Raw genomic sequence first — 19,216 nt, 5'->3', positions numbered from 1 at the left:
GTCAGAGTTTGTTGTCAGAACTGCTAAGAAGCACAGTAACAATAAATATTTAAAAATAAAATATTGATATTGTGTTAATAATACACGCAGACGTTAAGCTTCGTGGATCTTTTGTGTATTAGTTCTGGTCGCCTTTTCCCTTTTCATTCAGTGTAATTGTTCTTTTTGTACAGTTATTGTTGCAAACTCTCTCTCTACCTCCTACTCCATTTATTTTTGAGTATTTTTAGTGTAAATCCTTTGACAAAAAAGAGACAAAATGCAATAAACAAAGCTGGTATTGGCTCTGTTTCCTGTGGTGTTACTCTATAGCACACACAGAGGTTGTCTGTCTAAGTGATTCAACCACAGAATTAGAAATCGCAGTCTATTTCCATTTCCTTTCTTCTTCGTGCGGGTGTAGGAGCCTTAGTGAGCCTACGAGGGGAAGGGGGGGTCACTTCAACACATCAGCAAGTATTTAAATCCACGTATTCATCTTGTTTGTGGAAATGTTGCATCCTGTGGTCGCATCCCTTCCTGAAGGCTCTCAAACTTATGACACCTATGCCCTCTTTGGCACTCAGTACTTCCCTTCATGTTGGAGTGTTACCAGCAGAGGGCACTGCTGCTTTCACACTTATTCTCATACTCAATAAACTACCTCTTTTGAACCTTGTTTAAATCTGTCCTTACTCAGTTGAGTTTTTGGTTTGTTTTGATTTTATCTCCCAGGCAGAGCAGACACAAAGATGTAAATTGCTTAACTGCACTGCATATTCCTTTTGTAGCGTCTCGGCTTGATAAGGTGTCTTAAAGCAGGTCACAGTGATTGATATTTAAGATATCTCTGTCTTATCTCTGTCTTTAGAAGATATTTGGAAAATGTTATTTCACCAAGTGAGTCTGGAGTTGTTTTCAAAGACATCTGGGGACTGTTAATCCACTGAGAAACACCGAAATTCATTACACATCAAAGCAACTGCCAGTTCATTTTTGGAGTTAAGTTGTATCTTTGCAAATAAGACATAAGATAGGACAGAACTTTATTAATCCCGAAGGAAATTCTTGTGCCAGAGGTTGCTTAAAAGAGTACATTACAGTACACTATTTACAGGTTAAAGACACATATTCCTCAGACACCAGTGCATTTCCTGGGCCAGGGCCATACACTGATTCCAAGTATAATGAAAAATAATAGCAAAAATAATAAGATGGTTGGAATACAAAATGCTAAATATGAAGTAAGTGAGTAAAACCAGTGCCTAGCTCAAGAGCAACATTTCTACAAAATAATAAGTAACAAAGATAAATAGTGATATTGTATATTCATTGCATATTGATGATGGTGTGATGGCAAGAATGGATAATGATGTTGCGTATTATACAGTAGAAGTGAAAATATGTCCACGGTTCAGCTTGTTTCAGCACAAATATATAACTAACTGCTGGTAAATAAAATTTTAAGCCAAATCTTGCCTACAGCTTGAGGCAAGTTTCTTCTGTCTTGTAAATACCCTTCACTCATGCATTGTGGGACATCATGTGGGTCACAGTTACTTATCCAAGAGGACACTGGTCCATTTTTAAGACAGTCTTGCTTAAGTCACATGGCTTGGATAGGCTTGGGGATAGTAATGCCTCATCATCAGCCACCAACCACGGGATCACAGGGAAGAACAGGGTGAATTCAACAAAGAGGATTTCTGAAGCAGTAAGTGACTCATGGAATAACATGGATAATCTGCTCATTAGTGATGCTCTATCATTTATCAAGGACGACTGAATGTCAGGAAGTTTCATTCTCTCTTTTAAACATTACGTGGTGGTGGGTCCGACTTGCATAAACCCAAACTTAGACTCTTTCACAATTAAAATTCTGAGTGTTGATGATGACTTTGTTTAAATGGACATCTTGTTACGCTAATCATTTCTTCAACAAGTGTCTGTTTTTTCTTTAAGCCCGCCCATCCCTCCATCTCTTTCCCTCTCACCCTCTCTGTATTGGATGTTCAACTCTTGTGCTCTGTGAGTCTTTTGTTCACCAAAGATCCCTCGCATTGCTACATGCCAGACTGGAGACAGTACTCACCAGCACCTAGTTTATACCAAGCCAGTGAGTTTTCACCTCCTGAACACTAAGAACTGACAAGAGTCGGAAGCAAATGAAAAAGGATATTTTGTCAGTAATTTGGTAAGTAATAGTATCAGCAACACTGTGGAGTGCTGTAATGAAAGGGAAATTAAATTGTGTCTTATCATCTACAATAATTTGCACTTATTTTTTTTTATTTCGAACAGATCCCTCACAGCGATGACCTCCAGCATTCTTGTAATTACTTGCAGTGAATTTCTGGCATGTCTCATAGTAAGAGGTGCTGTTGAACCAGGGGATTTTCATTAATACCTCCGCTGTAAAAGGGCTTTTATTGCAAGCTGAAACTCGACACCTGTGAGCAGTTACCTGAGCACCGGAGGGATGACTCTCCGCAGACCAGCTGCCCACCTACGAAAAACTCAGGGTTGGAGGAGATCGGGAGATGACTCTTACTGGGAGAGCTTAATAGCAGAGGGGGAGGTTTTGCCCCGTGTCTCACGGCCCCCACGTGCACCTCGGCCCCAGAGTGCCATTGAAGGAGGCCAGCTGGACAGCTGGCTGGAGCACCTGCAGAGGATGCAGAGCAACCTTCTCAGAGCCCCAGACCGAGATCAGCATCCAACTTTCAACAATCAAATAACATCCATTCCTGCTCTCTGCAAAGAGCCAACCGAACACCCCTTGGGACAGCCAGGGATTCCCTCCTTCAGCAGGGTGGCGTCTTCATGTGGGAGTCCCAGCGTGTGTGAGAGTTCACTGGGCAGCCAGGAGTCACTCCAAAGTGGGTTTTTTTCTCCTCCAGAGCGCAGAGGAAGCTGGGAGAGAGCTCATATCATGCAGGTCCCAAAGAAGGAGCAGACTCAGCTAAGTTACCTTGCTCCAGTCAAACTTGGGTGGCTGCCAATCCAAAGAAGAGTGGTAGTGGCTGATTCTTGCAACCGAAACCAGTTTTTGGACCATTCTCCTGGCCAGGTAAAACACTTAAAAGACCCAACAAAGCCTTAAGCATATAGTAATTTTTCAAATGTTCTGACACTATACAAATTTTCTGGAATTCTTATACCTTCTAAAAGTAAGCAGACCAGCTCATTTTGGCAGTTTCAGGCCTGCTTGTTCTTTGGAGTACTGAGAATTCTCGTCTCAGAGAAACTGTGTATAACAGCTTCAGTGCCTGTCCTTCAGGGTGTCAGTCTTTTAAAACAGGTCTTTGCGAATTCACTTGACTGATTTACCCTGAATTTGGCACTGACATCAGGCTGCGGGACTGTGATTCTTACATGTTAGTTAGACAGTGTACGCTCTGCAAGTCTGAACTTAAAGTGCTGTGTAATGGAAGTGGTGGCGCATAGTGCCAGGCAAGGCAGACCAAAACACAAACAGTGCCACAGAGAGCTATTTGAAGTCAAGTCTCGCTTACCAAGGGAGAAAGCAGAGCTCCGGCATCCTTTGAAAACAGCTTACTCTGCAGGAACTCAATGGATTCTCGAAAGGTTTACAACTCATTTGCAGCTGTGGCGGCAGATATAGTGCTTTGTGCTCTGAGAGGATGCAAGTAAATGTATAGAGAAAATTCCATGGTAATCTTAACCAGCAAACTGATAAAATCTTCAGAATTGATAAGTTGCTGCACTGTACCAGACATTTCACTAAACCTATGCACAAAGCACTTCCCATCCCTTGTAACTCTTCACCAGAAAAAAAGCAAAATAACAACAATAAAACTATTTTCTAAAGTCAGTATTGATATTTTTTTGGACTTTCATACTGATACTTATCAACCCTGTTTCTGAGAGATTATGCTTAAAATATCTTAAAAGAAATTGTGAGGAAATACACTTATTGCCTTCTTTGCTTAGACTTAGATGAGGAGATCAATACGACTCTCATGTGTTTAGTATTGAGCTGTCAGTTAGCTTAGCATAAAGAGTCCAGGGCAAGGAGAAACACATTTTTCTTTTTTTTCAGTTTGGTTTTCATATGGGTTTAAACAAACAAGATATAATGTCTTAATTAGTACTGGTATGGTTCATTGTCTTTTGACAAAGGCAAACTAGTCTTTTCCTAAGCTAAGCTAAGTGACCATGCTAACTGAGAGAATCATTGTTACCCCACAAACATGAGAATTATATTAGCAAATAATCACCTTTGTCAAAACTGGTTTTTTTAAAAGTATCAGAGGCCAGGGTTTTTTTACAGAAGAAAGATCAACTTTTTTAACCAGGTAATACTGATGCAGGGGTCCTTTTTTAGTGAAATCAAGTCTCTTAATAAGTCTGTTTTTACAGGTGAAATTGAAACAACCCATCACTCCAACAATTCAGACAGCTAACAGGCACCAGGGTATGTATTAACTTACTGCTTCCAATTTGCTGTTTACAACCAGTTGTATAGCTGAGTTTTCAGCTGAGCATATTCAAAAAATTATTCCATAGTGCTCATTATGTAAGAGGTATACCTTGAAGCAATACATGAAACCAAATTTGAAAACAAGGAGTAGTCTGTCTCTCTTGCACAACAACAAAATTCTCCAAAATACACAACAGCTTTGTTTCAATTGATGTTTAGTGCTGATCAGGGCTAGAACAAATATGGCCACAGGGTAACTGCAGAGGCACAACAACAGCTTACTTTGGGCTGGCGTGCCACACTGTTTACCTGCCTCTAATCAGCTCCTTGCAGCACTGTCTCCTCTGTCCTCTTTCAAACGCTGCACATTGACTGACTGGATGTTCACTTTAAACAACACCCTCAAACACAAAGTCAATTTCAGGTACAACTGGTCCTGACTGTTGGGCCACAGTGCTCTGGCAGGATTGAAGGTAAAGGAAACAGGCACTATTAGACTTGAAAAGGTGATGAAAAGACATGGGGAAGGCAAAAAAAGATAAGAAGAGATGCAGACTGATAGGAGAAGGAGCCCTGTTAATCTTTTAACATGGCAGCCCCACACTATCTGGGTTTGATCTGAGGTTTGATCTTCCAACCTTGTCCTTGTTTATACATAGATTATCCTGGCAAGGCTCACACTGCTTCCAGAAATCAAAGCAATCCATCCATGACAAGGAACTTCAATAGAAAGTGCAGGTGTTTAAGGACCATAAATGTTATTGCCATCGTAATGAAAAGTACAATGTTAGACTAATATTACTTAACATTTTCCATTTCAACATGGTCTTCAACATAGGTGAGATTTTTTTTGTCCTTATGGACTTTGTGTTTTCAAGCATGATAAAGCAACGTATAAATCTCTCACTAGTTAAGACAATTTATTATGCAATTTACACTTCATGGTGAATAATAAATTGCAGGTCCATGCTCACAAATTGGCCACAGCTGAAAGGAAAAACAGAAAAATTAACTGAAGAAAGACGATCAACAAGAAACCAAAAACTGCATCCAAATATGTCTTGTTTTGATGTGAGTTGCTTTTGCTCAGCTGTCAGTACATTTAAATTTGCAATTCCAATCTGAAACCTAATGAAAGAAAATCAGAAATTCTAACCACAATTATTCTCACAAGAATTGACTCAGCTACACTTCAGCTAACAAATTATACCACGTCTTTTTCATCATCTTTCCTCCTTTCTCCTCTTTCCGATTGTTGCTGACAAGCCTATCAGAAACAGTTTTGATCAGACTTGAGATCTCATTGCAGACACTAAATGGCCTCTCCCTCCACAGAAGTCACAGTTAGCAAACTCAAAAAGGGCTGATGTTAGTGAGCAAATGATAATAAAATTTGATCTTGTGCTCTAAGGGCCTTCCTGTTTAGACAGACTGGCCAATTTTCACCCTGCTCACACTGACTATTTAAATAAAGCTCATGAGGACGGAATAAATTGGGAGGGTGGGAGTCCTCAGAGGGTATTTGACATATGGCCTAGTTTCTATATTTTTCTCTGAGATATTAATGTTAGCTATTGATTCAGAAAAGGTTATTTGAGCTCCACTAGCGGAGGTAATTAGAGAAGCTCTTTTGGAGGAGGGCACAAAGTGGCACGTGGTCCTTTTGTAGAGAAAGAAATGATATATAGTGATCAGGTGGAACAATATGTCAGAAACACTTGAGTTCTTTATGACAACCCTTAAGACATTTTTTGTTTTTCAGCTGTAATTACATTTGCAAAGTGGTGCAATTCTAACCTTGTCCCTTGTTTTGTCTCGTAAAACGAAAAACACCACGGATTATCTGCACAGCATTCAAGGGTTATCCCAATGTGAGAGCCAGTCACCATGGTAACAGCAGCAGGTGTAAATGCAGCCAGGCAGGCAGTCGGGGGGGTGGGGGTTCAGCAGAGGCAGACCAGTCAAGTTACTACGTCTCCTGAGGAAGCAGGGAAGTGGCTCTGGGGTGGTGCAAGATTCACTTTGCTGTGCCCACGTCAATTATTGACAGTGTCAACATTGCCATATAGTCAGGGGAATGCCAAACGTGTGTGTGTGTGTTTGTGTTTGTGTGTGTGTGTGTGTGTGTGTGTGTGAGAGAGAAAGTAGAGAGCATGTTTTGTGGGGAATGTGACAGCAGATCATTTGTTTTGCCTTGAAACATAGATGAAGAGGTGGAGAGGAGTCACACCAGTCCTAGTGATTTGGGTGTGAAGACGTGGCAGACACTTGGCCAAAACTCCCCCGTTGCTAAACAGGTAACTCATGACACTTAATATATGTGTATATATATATATATATATATATATATATATATATATTTCAGTGGGTTTATGTGTGTTGGGATGTGCCTTGAATGTCTGAATACTGAGGTGAAAATATGTCCGCTAATCTCAATGTTATGCTCTTAATATGCTTTCTAAAGTTAAGGCCAGCACCTCCAACTTTTAACAAAGATAGATTTAGTTCTTGGCTCAGTTGGAAACTCATAATATTGTACAAACCAAGGGCTTCTTTTCTGAACACTGTTTTGAAAAAGGTCTGACTTCTCTCCTGCCAAGAAAACAAATGAATGTTCACATATAAAATAGAAGAAAGTTATTATTTGCATTTTCATTTCAAATTTCATTTCATTTGTCTCCTGAACACTTGGACTCTCACACACATTCTGGCCCTTAATTTATGTGACAAGGAAATCTAAAATGAAGAAATGCCAGTGAACAAGAACTAAGTGGTGGCTTATGTATTGATGAATTTGATCATAATATCAGTCGGAGGTAACTACATGGACTAAAGTAATTATTTTGCACTTTACTTTTTTTTGATTAGCAGTATTTTGTTGACAGCCACAGGGTGTGTGTTTGTTGAAATTTCTCCAACTTAAGTTCAAATGTCTAAATCTCATACTTTGTTCGGAAATGATTACTGCCATGATAGATGAGGGATCAAGGGGGTGTTTCTCATTGTATGTCCATGCTCCATAAACACTATTAAAATCCTCGAGCCCAGGGACCAGAATCTTTTTTTTTTTTTTTGCCTCAGTTTCCATTGAGCATAGAGTCTCATTGTGATTCTGTGAGGAATAAGTCACGCTGTGTGCTGGCTTTGCCTGCTGCTGCTTCTCATTGCTACTGGGGCAGTCACTGTGTCAAGCATGGGAAGAGTCATCTGACTAAAGAGCAAACAGCAAAGCCCCGAAGAAAGACAAGACAGCCGAACTGCTTTTGAAATGTAGTGTTAAAGAGCTGTCATATCGTCAATATCTCATACCATATCATTTGAGGTTATGCTCCATTTTCTCTTTGCCACTTGTTAACTGGAGCTCAAATTGGCAGGATGAATGTACAGCATATGTTTAATTGTGTTGATTAATGACAAAACATTTAGCAAGAGACGTTAGTAACAACAGGAGGGGGGAATGGGGTTTCCATGCATAATTAAGGATATTTATCACATAGAATCTCTTTTCTCCACGCTGTAGGTGCCAGAAAAAGGAAGCTTTCCGGTCAACGAAGGGGGCAGACCCGTGGGCTGGCAAACACTGAGGAGGGGCTGGAATACTAACAGGGTATCAGCTTTCCCTGGAGGCACTAAATCCAATGAGCTCTCCACAGGGACCAGCTCAGATCCCAACAGGAAGTCCCCTCCGATGAAAACAACCAGCATAGAGCCCCTAAAGCAAACTCTACATCGAACAACTTCTGCTGATCCCTCCAGACCACACACTTTACTTCAAGGAACAAACAACATAGAGATATACAAGCCCTATACTCATTTGCAAAGGACAAGCAGTGTTCAGCCCATAAGGGCAACAGCCCCACTGTGCAGCACGAACAGCAGCTCACAGCCCTCACAAATACAAACGAGTTCTGCTGTGACGGCTATCATCCCTCAGAACAAAACTGGTTTCTCCTCCATCACTATCTCCTCCAGGAAAGTGAACAGATCGGCCAGTTTGCCTGGCTTCAACACCTGCAGCCAATCTTCCCGGTCCACCCCATCTCCACCACCAGCTGACCAGTCCATGGACCCAAACTCCAGGCAGGTCACAGTGCAGAGGAAGGCCACTATAGTCAAAGTGACAGAGCAAAGGATGGTGTCCAGCCCTGTGTCGAGCACAGATAGGGCTGGGACCCATCCAACTAGCCGTGCTTTGGATACAGTGGTCCACAGAAGAAAGGCTACTATCATCAAAGTGACAGAGCACAGAGAGAGCTACAGTCCAGCCAAAGTAGGATCTGGGACGAAGCACCCAGAGTACAGGCACAGCTACACAGATGGAGTGTACAAGGAAACCAGCATGTTGAGTCAGGGATTCCATTCACAACACAATGAAGCACCTACATATCTCCAACTGGATTCTACAAAGAGGTCAAATTCTGCCATGGCACCAAATAAATCCACTTCAGATGTAGAGAAAAATGGTGGAACATTGCACAAGTCCACACTGAGTCTTTTTGTGAGCACCCCCCCTGCTATAGCACCCGCTCCCTCAGCGGTTTCTCTCAGGGCTGTTGGACGGAGATCGGACAGGACACCCAGGCCACTGAGCTGCTATGGCAATGTGTTTGGACACACTGAGCCAAGCAAGGAGAATGTGACCGAACCGGCTGCCAGGAAATGGAGCTTTGGGCTTCCACAAAAGACCAATATCAACCCTGTGAACTTTAACAGTAGTTTCGTCAGCCCTGCAACACCAGTGAAAGAAACAGGTCAGCTAGCGGCAGACACCCTTGAGCCAAACAGAGGCGAGAAAGAAAGACTGCTGCCAGGGAATGCAGAAAGGAGAGCATCTCCAAGTCTAACTCTCATCAAGGCCCCGGGTAGGTTTCTCTGTCCCACTCTGATAGTCTTCTTGTCAGCTCACAGCCTCCTTTCGTCTCTGATCTCCATTTTCAAAGGATGGCAGTGTCTAAATATACACTTCCTTTGTGCCATTTGTGTGTTCAAGATTGAAGTTATTACACACACTTCACCATTTTAGGGCTGAACTCCTGGGTTTGATGTTGTCTTTCACATTTGATGTCTTATTGATAAGCATAATTAGATTGTATTGGTGCAGTTCCTCTATCTGCTGCCCTGAGTGCAATTGACACTCATGCCAGACATCTGTGCCATTGTCAGATAGCATCGTCTAGCTGCAGAGGCCCCAATGGCACCTCTCTCATTTTCACCTTCTTTTATTTTCCCACGCACCTCTTTGCATGTATAATCTATTTTAGTCCCCATTTTCACTGACAGCACAGGGGAGGGACAGAAATCACAAGCTGCTAAACATGGTGAAAATAAGGTATTAGGATGTGTTAGAATCAATTTTGGCGTCCAGATCCTGTGGTGCAGCTATTACATGTGGGTGTGTTTCTATGTAGTAATCATGTTCGCACAGTCATATTGGGATGCCCCTTATGGCCCAAAATGCATTTTCAAAGTTATCCGATTAGGGTTTAACTTAGGGGTTAATTAGGTTCAGATTAGTGAGGTTAATGTTAAAATTATAAAGTGGGAGTGATCTTCTCTGAAATCTGATATTGTGACAGTCCCAGCCTCAATGTTGCCGTCTTTTTTATTTAAAAATTCAGCGTCTGGAATCAAGTCTTTGGGCAAGTCTTCATTTTTGTGGCTGACTCAAGCCTCCCACTGATTATGTGAAACAACTAAACCAGTCAGCTCTATTGTTTAGGAATGCTGAATATTCAGGTGAATTAGTAATATGAGGAGGGAGTTTTCTGCTGAGCAAGTGTGTGTTTTTTATTCATGATGTCTTTTTCCCTGTGTGAAATAATTAATTATTCTTTAATCTCATTCATTAACAGTGTCATCAATTAATTACAGAAGCCTGAGGCAACCTAATTTAAATTCAATGTTTGATACAGTCACCGTCCAAATGCGGCAGGACATTATGAATTTGTATTAAACCTGTGTGTGGGTGTACAACAGCCAGGAGGTAGCTCAATATCAGTAAGTGTCACTGTTTTATTTGCTCTTCAGTTACATCAAAGTCCTCTTGTATTTCAGATCCCCACTCAAACCAGACTCCAGAAGAAGTGCTGGCCCTCAATGCAGCTGCAATCATTGCAAATATCAAACTCCAAAGACAACTTAGTAAGAAGAAAACGCCAAATGGCAACTGTGTGAAGGACTCCACTGCAGCACCCCAGGGAAACTCTGGTATTATTACTTCTCTCTTCCCCTCATATGCACTTGTAATTTCTCACCTTATAAAAGATTGATCTCTGTTACAATTAACTGAAAATGTTGCAAACTCAACACTCACTTTAAGGGCTGCGTCTTTGATTGAATCAATACAGATACAGTGGAATTGCTTGGCTCTTGCATGCAGTGCTTGTTTGATTCAAACCAAGAAGTAATACATGATGGCATGCAAAGTGTGTATTGCACAGGGCACGTGAAGCCAAGTCAGGTGTAAACCAAACGCAAACAATTTGATTTTCTCTGCCTTTGTATTGACAGACGAGGAGAAATGCATGAAGCCTCATCCAGATCAAAGCCCGTTGCAGCGCCACAACCAGCCTCATGCTGCATTTATTCCACTGAGTCCTGACCCTGAAAGGTCACCTGAAACTTGTTCTCTACAGGTGAGTCCAGAGGTAATTTCAAGCTAATGAAACAATTGCAAACAGTATAACCAGTGAGTGGTGTTCTTTTTAGAAGCTGAGGAGGAAAAACTGTCAAGTATTACACAAAAAAACCCTATATTGTTAATTATATGACCCCTCATGTTTATCTTATTCTCCTTTGGGGATTTTCCACTCCTAGACTGACAGCCACTCAAATACACCACAATGTCAGCAAAAGGGAAAGACATCTTTATACTGACATTGGAGTTTTCCATAGCCCTGGGGCTTTAGCCGAGGGTGGAACTGGAAAATGGAGTTTGGATATATATATATATATATATAAATATTAATCAAAGACAGCTATATGTCTCTGATTTTGTCAAGGAGGCGCTGCAGAGGTCCAGACCAAACTTCATCAGTCGTTCCCAGTGCAGATTGCGAGAACTGGAGCAAAGAAAACAGGAAAGGAGGAAGCTGGCGCATTCAGCAGACCCACCATCAGATGCTGCTCTCAGGCAGAGGAGAGTCCACAGTGCTGGGTCTACCTCCCTCAGTGGTATTGTGCCAGCAGCACTCTCACCTCACTGTTCATTGTCCCATTGCAGCTGCAGTGGGCGGTTTGCCACATGACCAACCACACACATGCAGACACAGAACAAAGAGCAACAGGAGTAGTTTTTAGCTAGTATGTGTGTTTAGTCAAGACTCATACTAAAATTTATAGAATGAAACTGCTGACTGGTTAACATTTTCAATCATGACATATATTCATGGTTATTTTTTGATAAAGTCACTAAAATTCTCTATTCAAACCCAAAATACTGAGTTAGAAGTAGCTCTGGATGGAGTTGTCCACCACAGCTACTCGGTGAGAGGCAAATTAGAATGATACACTATCATTAAGGACATTTGTTTCCAGACGTTGCATAGAAATGCTAAACGAATAAATAAAATATTAAATATTACTTAAAATTCACAAATAAGATTCTAAATCATTATTGTATAATATAATAATGATTTATAATGGTGTTAATAATGCTTTATGCTATTTATTAATGCTTTCATGATGAACTGCATTAAGGCCAATATATGAAATGTGATATAAAGGCTTACTGTAAAGGGAAAAATAACAGGAAGGAGAGAATATAACAGAACTGGCACTCCAGGCTAAACTGTGACTAAATACAATAAAAGGCATTTGAAGTAAGATATGATACAAATGGCTTTATTGCATGTATATACATATGGATAATATTCAAGTGCTCCTCGACTGACTCACAGGGCTTTAGATCGTTTGCCAGCAGCTGCTTTCCGCGTCCTTCAAATGTCATTAAGCTCTCGACACAGTGTTCTGTCTGATGAGGTTTCCATTCAGAGAGCCAGGCTGCACATTAACACTGAAGAATTTGAAGATTTGTGACAGAGATTTTGTAGCTCTTTCTGCCCCCTACTGACCGGAATAGAAAAATACACCAGTGTGTCAAGAACAGATTTGGACCAGTTCAGAGAGTTTACAAAAACCTCACATCTTCAGTGATGTGTTCGTCAGTGCTTATAGATGTGATGAGCTTGCATAAATGCTTACGGGAACTCGAAGTTCTTACTTCAGAGTTAAACTTCAGAACATGTCTTGAGAAACTAATGTAGACATTTTTATTCATATTTTTATTTAATCTAATCTCGTCTGTTCTTTCAGATCATTGCCATATCACCCTATTTCTGTGTTTCAGTCTCTTCAAATACCAAGAAAACTGAGAATGATTCATTGCCATTCTGTTGTGTGTGTGTGCGTGTGTGTGCATGTGTGACTGTACACGTGTGCGCTCTTGTTTCCAGATAACCTTTTCAAACCCAGAGATAGAGCCATTACTGGAAAAGAGACGCAGCTCCGATCTAAGCGGTGAGTTACATCTCAGTCTCCTCTGTGGTGCACATTCGTCTTTATCCCTCCTATAGCTTTCACATGTGAAGGCGTGACCAGTAACTGTGACATCTCTCAACACAATATGCTGTTCTTGTCTCTCTGCAAGGACCTCAGCTCTTGCCTCACTTGTTTGTTTTCCTTCCTGACAGATCAACCTATTGATCAGGAAGAAATTACAAACTGAAATGCTATAAACTGTTTGTTTAAACAGAATATACATCGGGGATAAATAAAGGAATTCTGATTCTGATTGGGTGGTGGTGAATTCCAAGGTTCATTGTAATGCATTACACTGTAATGAAATGATGAGTGCTATTCATTGTTTAAGGTTGTGGTTGATTGATGCAGTGTTGCATATAGTTATAGTTTGGTACACAGTAAGGGGTGGAATACATGGAACGACTGTATCCCATCCAGCCATCTATCCATTTTCTATACCGCTTATCCGTCAGGGTCGCGGGGGAGTTGAAGCCTATCCCAGCTGACTACAGTCGAGAGGCGGGGTTCACCCTGGACTGATCGCCAGTCAATCGCAGGGCCAACACACAAAGACAGACAACCACACCCTCTCACACACACCTATAGGGACAATGTAGAGTAGCCAATCAACCTAATGTGCATGTTTTTGGTATTGTGGGAGGAAGCCGGAGAAAACCCACACAGGCACAGGGAGAACATGCAAACTCCACATAGAAGGGCCCAGACCGGGATTCGAACCTGGAACCCTCTTGCTATGAGGCGACAGTGCTAACCACTGCACCACCGTGCTGCCCCGACTGTATCCCATCATTAGAAAATTAGGTTTTGAGTAATAGATACATATGTTGCTATTAAATATCATCCCTAAACTGCCATGTTTTACTTTACCAACAACACTACCAACCATCACAAAAAGCACAAACTGATCTCTTTGTTCCAGTGCGCTTGCAGAGGTGAAAAGGAAAAAAGAAGAAGAGAAGAAGGAGGAGTGTTTGAGCAACAGACAGCGTGTTGAACTTTTCAAAAAGGTAATTTCTATTTCTCCTTCTCAAAAAACAAACAAACAAACGCATTACAACCTCAACAACCCTGCCAAACATCAATCACACCCACATCAGTTTATTTTTATTTACTCTGCAGGTCCCAGAGTTTCCAACAATGCCAAATATGTCAGGTTGAATTTGAAGAGATTTAATTGAGAGAAATGCAAAAGACATCTAGAATATCTCCATTTGATTGAAAAAAACCACTGACAGGTGACATGAATAAAACAAACAGAATCTTCACAATGCAATGTTCTGCAGGGAAACCTTGGGTTCTGGCAATCATGCGGATGTTCTTTGACACACGCCACCCACCTAAACACCTTGTTGGACACAGGACCACTGGGGGTATTTTGTGGTCACCAGCACGGGAATGTTGGATCCTTTGGGTCCTGTGCATTGAGGCTGGCATCTGCTGTGCATTCTGGGTGGGCCCTCCACCCTGCGATGTTTAGGTGGGTGGTGTGTTTCAACGCACATCCACATGATTGCCAGACCCCAAGATTTCCCTGCAGAACATTGCACTGGAAACATTTGATTAATTTTATTCATTTTGTCTGTCAGTGGTCTTAATGTTGTGGGTGATCGGTGTACATGACTCTTACAGGAAGTGTGAAATAAAATAATTTTCATATCTTAATGCTGAAAGTTAGGAAACATCAAACATTATTGCAGACAGGCTCATCTTAAGTTCCTGTGGTCATCTATTAATATTTATATACCAGACCTTTGTATTTTGATCTCCCCTGAAGTTGCTTTAAATTGATTTGTGTGCAGAGATGATGCACTGCCAAATGCATGGAGATATGAAATAAAGCAAATAACCTCAAAACAGGTCAACACAGTGTTAACAGGTATTTGCTTTGGATACTGAACAGAACATTAATTGTGTATATGACCCACATGCAATGGAGCAAGTAATCACACACCTTTCTCCTACAAGCTCAATTAAACCGCGCAAAGGGTGAAACATTTGCAGTAATGGCCAACACTAAAGAGCTGTGGGAATAATGCAGCTTTTCTCTCTTTACAGCAGTGCAGCAGTTTAAAATAATGGCCTATAATCACACTAAAAAGACTGGTGTTGAATGGGACCACTGAGGATGAACCTGTTTTGTTTGTACAAATACCTCAGTGACACAAAACATTTTTATTGAATATCTGCTCATTGCTTCTCCACCTCACATTCAGCATTACAGTAAGTTATGTTATTCCAAGTCAAGATGGAAATGTGGAAAAAAGATGCTGCTTATGTCAAAGAGAAGTCATGTTATGCTGAATATTAAAGCTACAGATGGATCTTTCAACTTGTCTTTGCTTTTTAGAACAATGAGTGTATTACTCCACCAGAGGTCGCTGCTGCCAAACTTTTGCCATTTTCCTGCACTCTCAGTTTGATTAGAAAAGCTGAAAAAATCTTTCACTTTCAACATGGGAAATGGATGTTATTAGTTATGCTTATTGTATGATCAATAATGATCATCCGTAATAGAAAGAGTTTGATTTGCTAGTGGAATTTTAGCCCCTCTCCTCTCCACACCCTTTCCCTCATTATGGACAGAAACTGTGAACAGTGTCATTGTGTATGAGTGTATGAGGCTTGTGTTCCTCATGAAACAAAAGGCAATTCAGTGGCAGAGAGAGCCACGGTGCAGTGCCACCATTCAGCCGAGCTGCAGACAGTGCGGGTGCCCACACACAGCTGCTCCACCCACACTGCTGCTGTGGCAGATAACGCAGCAAAGAGGGCCAATGCCAGGGCTACAGCAGGTCCTGAAAGAGGAGCTGGAAACCTGAACAGTGTGGATGAGAGCATGGCAGGGACCTGGCTTCCCTCCTGCTTTTCATACAGGACTGTTTGATTCCCTTCTGAAGTTTTAGAGAGAATCTGTTTTGCTTTTGTGAAGCCTAGACAAGTGATCTATAGCTCTCATTCTGTCAGCGTTTTAGTAATGTGAGTTTGTCTTCTGGTTGCAGAGACTGTTGGATCAGATTCTTCAAAGGAACAACAGCTGAATGACTGACAACAGATGAAGATAATGACATGATGCCTGCAGCATTGTATGCCAGGCAAATGAAGTGAACTTTTGACAGAGATGAATATGAAGTAAAATGTCAATGTAGGTCACGATATGATTGTAGCTGTCCTTCAGCCCCTGTTTTCTTCTCATGTGTGATAGCATTACGCTGGACTTACTGAGGTTAACATCTGTTTTTCTGGAAGATAAATCCATCAAGCTTTCAAAAACCCAGAAGGTCATTTAACAACACTTGCTGCTGTTTTGAAGGTTTTTCCAGAACCTTCAAAGACTCTTTCAGTCCATCTGGATTAAAAAAAAAAGCCCAAGCACAAGACTTTCAAACTAAAACTTACAGTGACTCTATGTATGTCCTGATCTAACAGAAGTACTGAGCAAAGAGATATGTCCATCTATGTCTGGGTGAAGAAACAAAAGGCAGTTTAGGAGAGCTTAAATGGCTAGAAAAAGTTTTGTTTTGGTTTTTCTACTGCAGTAAACAGAAGTGATTTGATTCTTTAAAGATTCTACGAATACCTTCAGAACTGCACTTACGATCTTCTGGGGGTTTGCAAGATTGCCATAGTTTTAAGTGTTGAGAAGAACGTACGCTTGTCTGTGGGATTCAGCTGTCCTCACTGCCCTTGTGGTATGCAGTTACAAAGCCAAAAATGGATGGACTGTATGAAATCATGTCTCAGCTTTCTGCCTTGGTTGTAATCAAATATCACATTGAGCCTCATGAACACAATGACCGATACCCTTTTGAAGTAACATCTAGACCAGTAATGCATGCTTTTTATCAGCGTTATCTTGTTTTCACTTGATTGCAGATTGCCTTTCCTTCCAGAATATTTCATGTAATGGGATGCAGAGTGGCCTCTCCCTGCGTGATAAAACACCGCTGTCCTCACGCAGCCACTTTCACATGATCTCATGTGATGTGAAGCGGTGATATAAGACAGAATCATTCATTATGCTTCACAGTCTCTCATCCAGGACAGTCCTCAACCATCATCCTCATTAGCCGACCAATAAGCAGAGAGAAGCCCGAAGTGGGCTCTGCCATGATTCAGTGCCAGCTATTAGCTGGTAGGATGGAGGAATGTGACCTCTTCTCTCTGGAAATGCCCGGTTAATGGACAGTACTGATTTGAATGGAGCTTTTGTCTCTGTCTCTGGCTCATGATGGACTGGGGTTCTGCCATTGCAGATTTAGATTTGTGTGTTTTGAGTCAAAGTGAATGTGCTCAAAGTGCTGCTGTGCAACGTGATGGAGCTGGAAGTAAATCAAAAGTGAGGCGTGTGAATTTTTATTTTTGGAATAACAGAGAACAGAGCAGATGCTCTTTTCATTATTCCTAATTGTTATTTCACTCATTATCCTTTAAGTTGGAGTTCTTTCATAGTCCAGCTGCTTCATCCATCAAAATTAGCACTGATGTCTCAGAGATGACAGACAATTGCTACTGTTTTTGTAAACCTTATTTCATGTCAGAGCACATGGATGTGTGTATGGTTGTATGGTAGGAGATTATTAAAAACAGCATTTGTGGTCCATAACTGTTTCCTTCTTTCTAAAATGAGTGATTTGATCTATAATGTATAATAAGACACCTATGAACCATAACTACTGCTTGAGGAAGGTTATTTACTGTGTGTGTGTTTTTTCATCTGTGCAAAGGCTTCACCGAAGACTTTTATCTTGGAAGGTAAAAAATAATAATTAAATTCTTTATAATTAAACTAAATGTATTCCTTATGTATTTTATATTTGAGTTGGGTTCAGATATCTTGTTTAATTCTCTTTCAAATGTGACTATAAAAGTTCGCTTTAGTCGGTTGCCTAAAGTTGTGTTTTTTCCAAACTGCATTGACACAATCACAGAGGGCAGAAGGAATAACTTCCATGCAGCTGGAATTTATTTTTGAGCACTATCTGTCCTAGCACACTAACAGAAAGTCTTATTTTACTGTCCACTCCCTTCTGCACCTTATCATCCTCCTCCAAGCTTCCCCCTGGTTCTTTAAAGGAGCAAAAGATCCACTTTTTTTGTAACATCCCATAGCCGAATGCTGAGTTCCAGTAAAATCAGCATGCGGAGGAAAACTCCTCGGTATTCTTTTATTTCCATTCATATTTGACACTGAAGAAAGAGAAATGGAGGTTTCTGAGCATCATGACGACAGGCTACACCCTATGGTTCCTATATTTGAAACAATGTTAGGCAGCAGTTGGATGTACTGCTGTCTTTACCTTAAGTCTCACACTTGGACCCCACCTGAAATGAAGTGCTTTCATTTTCTTCTGCTGCGCGAGGAAAAAAGCTTTGAGGAACCCAGCTTGTATGTGGAAATTTGTCTGTTTACTGCATGCATTCTCTTCTGAGGTGAAGGTGCACACACTGAAGAGCATAATGGAGTTGAGCCATGGTGTCTGAATGTGCTCGTACAGGCATGTTTCAGTGCATGGCAGTGCCTTGGTGCAGTGGGTCTGGAGTAGCTGGTTTTTCATGAATATATTCGGTGATATTTTGATTCTGGTGTGTATTCTGTAAACAGACAGAGAACAGACTGTCTTATATTTTGCATGCATGGGGCCAACTGGTGCAAAATTTGCAACTCTGATTTTTTTTTTTTCACACAGTGCTGCTTCGGGCTTACTCTGACTGAATAACAACATGTCTCCATAATAGCATGTGAGTGAAGGCCGTGCAGACTATATAACTCCAATTTACACCCAGTGTGTGTGTGTGTATGTGCCTGTCAAGCTTGTTGGGTAAAGCTGAGCGAGGGATACCAAGAGCAAGCCCGGAAATTGAATGGCATGCCTTCAACATAAAATGCAGTGTTAACGTTAAGAACAATGACTCATGAATTCAACTGAATTTCTGTAAAGTTGTAGATTCTCGCAGACAAAATAATCTTGGCTCAGGGTTCATTTAGTGGCTTTTCTGGCTTTACTGGCTTTCCACATGCAAAGTTCTGACAGTTTAACCAGTGGTTTGAAACATATTCTGTTCAAATAGTCAGTTTTGGTGATGTAAGATTAACAAACAAACACGAGTCTTACATTATAGAGGCTGAAACTGGCAAATATCTGACATTTTTCCTTGATTAAACAACTTCAGTGAGGTTCAAGCAGCTGCATCTCACAATTATTTACTGCGTTGGTGTCAAGATAACAAACTGGTATTTCCAAAGTCAAGAAT

General features: G+C 41.1%; 1 protein-coding gene across 1 annotated transcript; it reads left to right on the top strand.

The window, feature by feature from the left end:
* The first annotated feature begins 1,826 nt into the window (after positions 1-1,826).
* Positions 1,827-17,818, top strand: c21h10orf90 (chromosome 21 C10orf90 homolog). Its single transcript, XM_046378183.1, has 10 exons — positions 1,827-3,049; positions 4,363-4,417; positions 6,629-6,720; positions 7,944-9,285; positions 10,478-10,630; positions 10,934-11,058; positions 11,425-11,596; positions 12,877-12,940; positions 13,884-13,971; positions 15,964-17,818. The coding sequence occupies exons 1-10, from the start codon at positions 2,459-2,461 to the stop codon at positions 16,000-16,002; spliced, it is 2,721 nt and encodes a 906-aa protein (XP_046234139.1). The 5' UTR covers positions 1,827-2,458; the 3' UTR covers positions 16,003-17,818.
* The last annotated feature ends 1,398 nt before the right edge of the window (positions 17,819-19,216 follow it).

The sequence above is a fragment of the Scatophagus argus genome, chromosome 21, assembly GCF_020382885.2.
Source record: "Scatophagus argus isolate fScaArg1 chromosome 21, fScaArg1.pri, whole genome shotgun sequence".
NCBI classification, from domain to species: Eukaryota; Metazoa; Chordata; class Actinopteri; family Scatophagidae; genus Scatophagus; species Scatophagus argus.
Note: the sequence above shows the minus strand (reverse complement) of the source record. Positions and strands in the feature narration are given on the sequence as shown.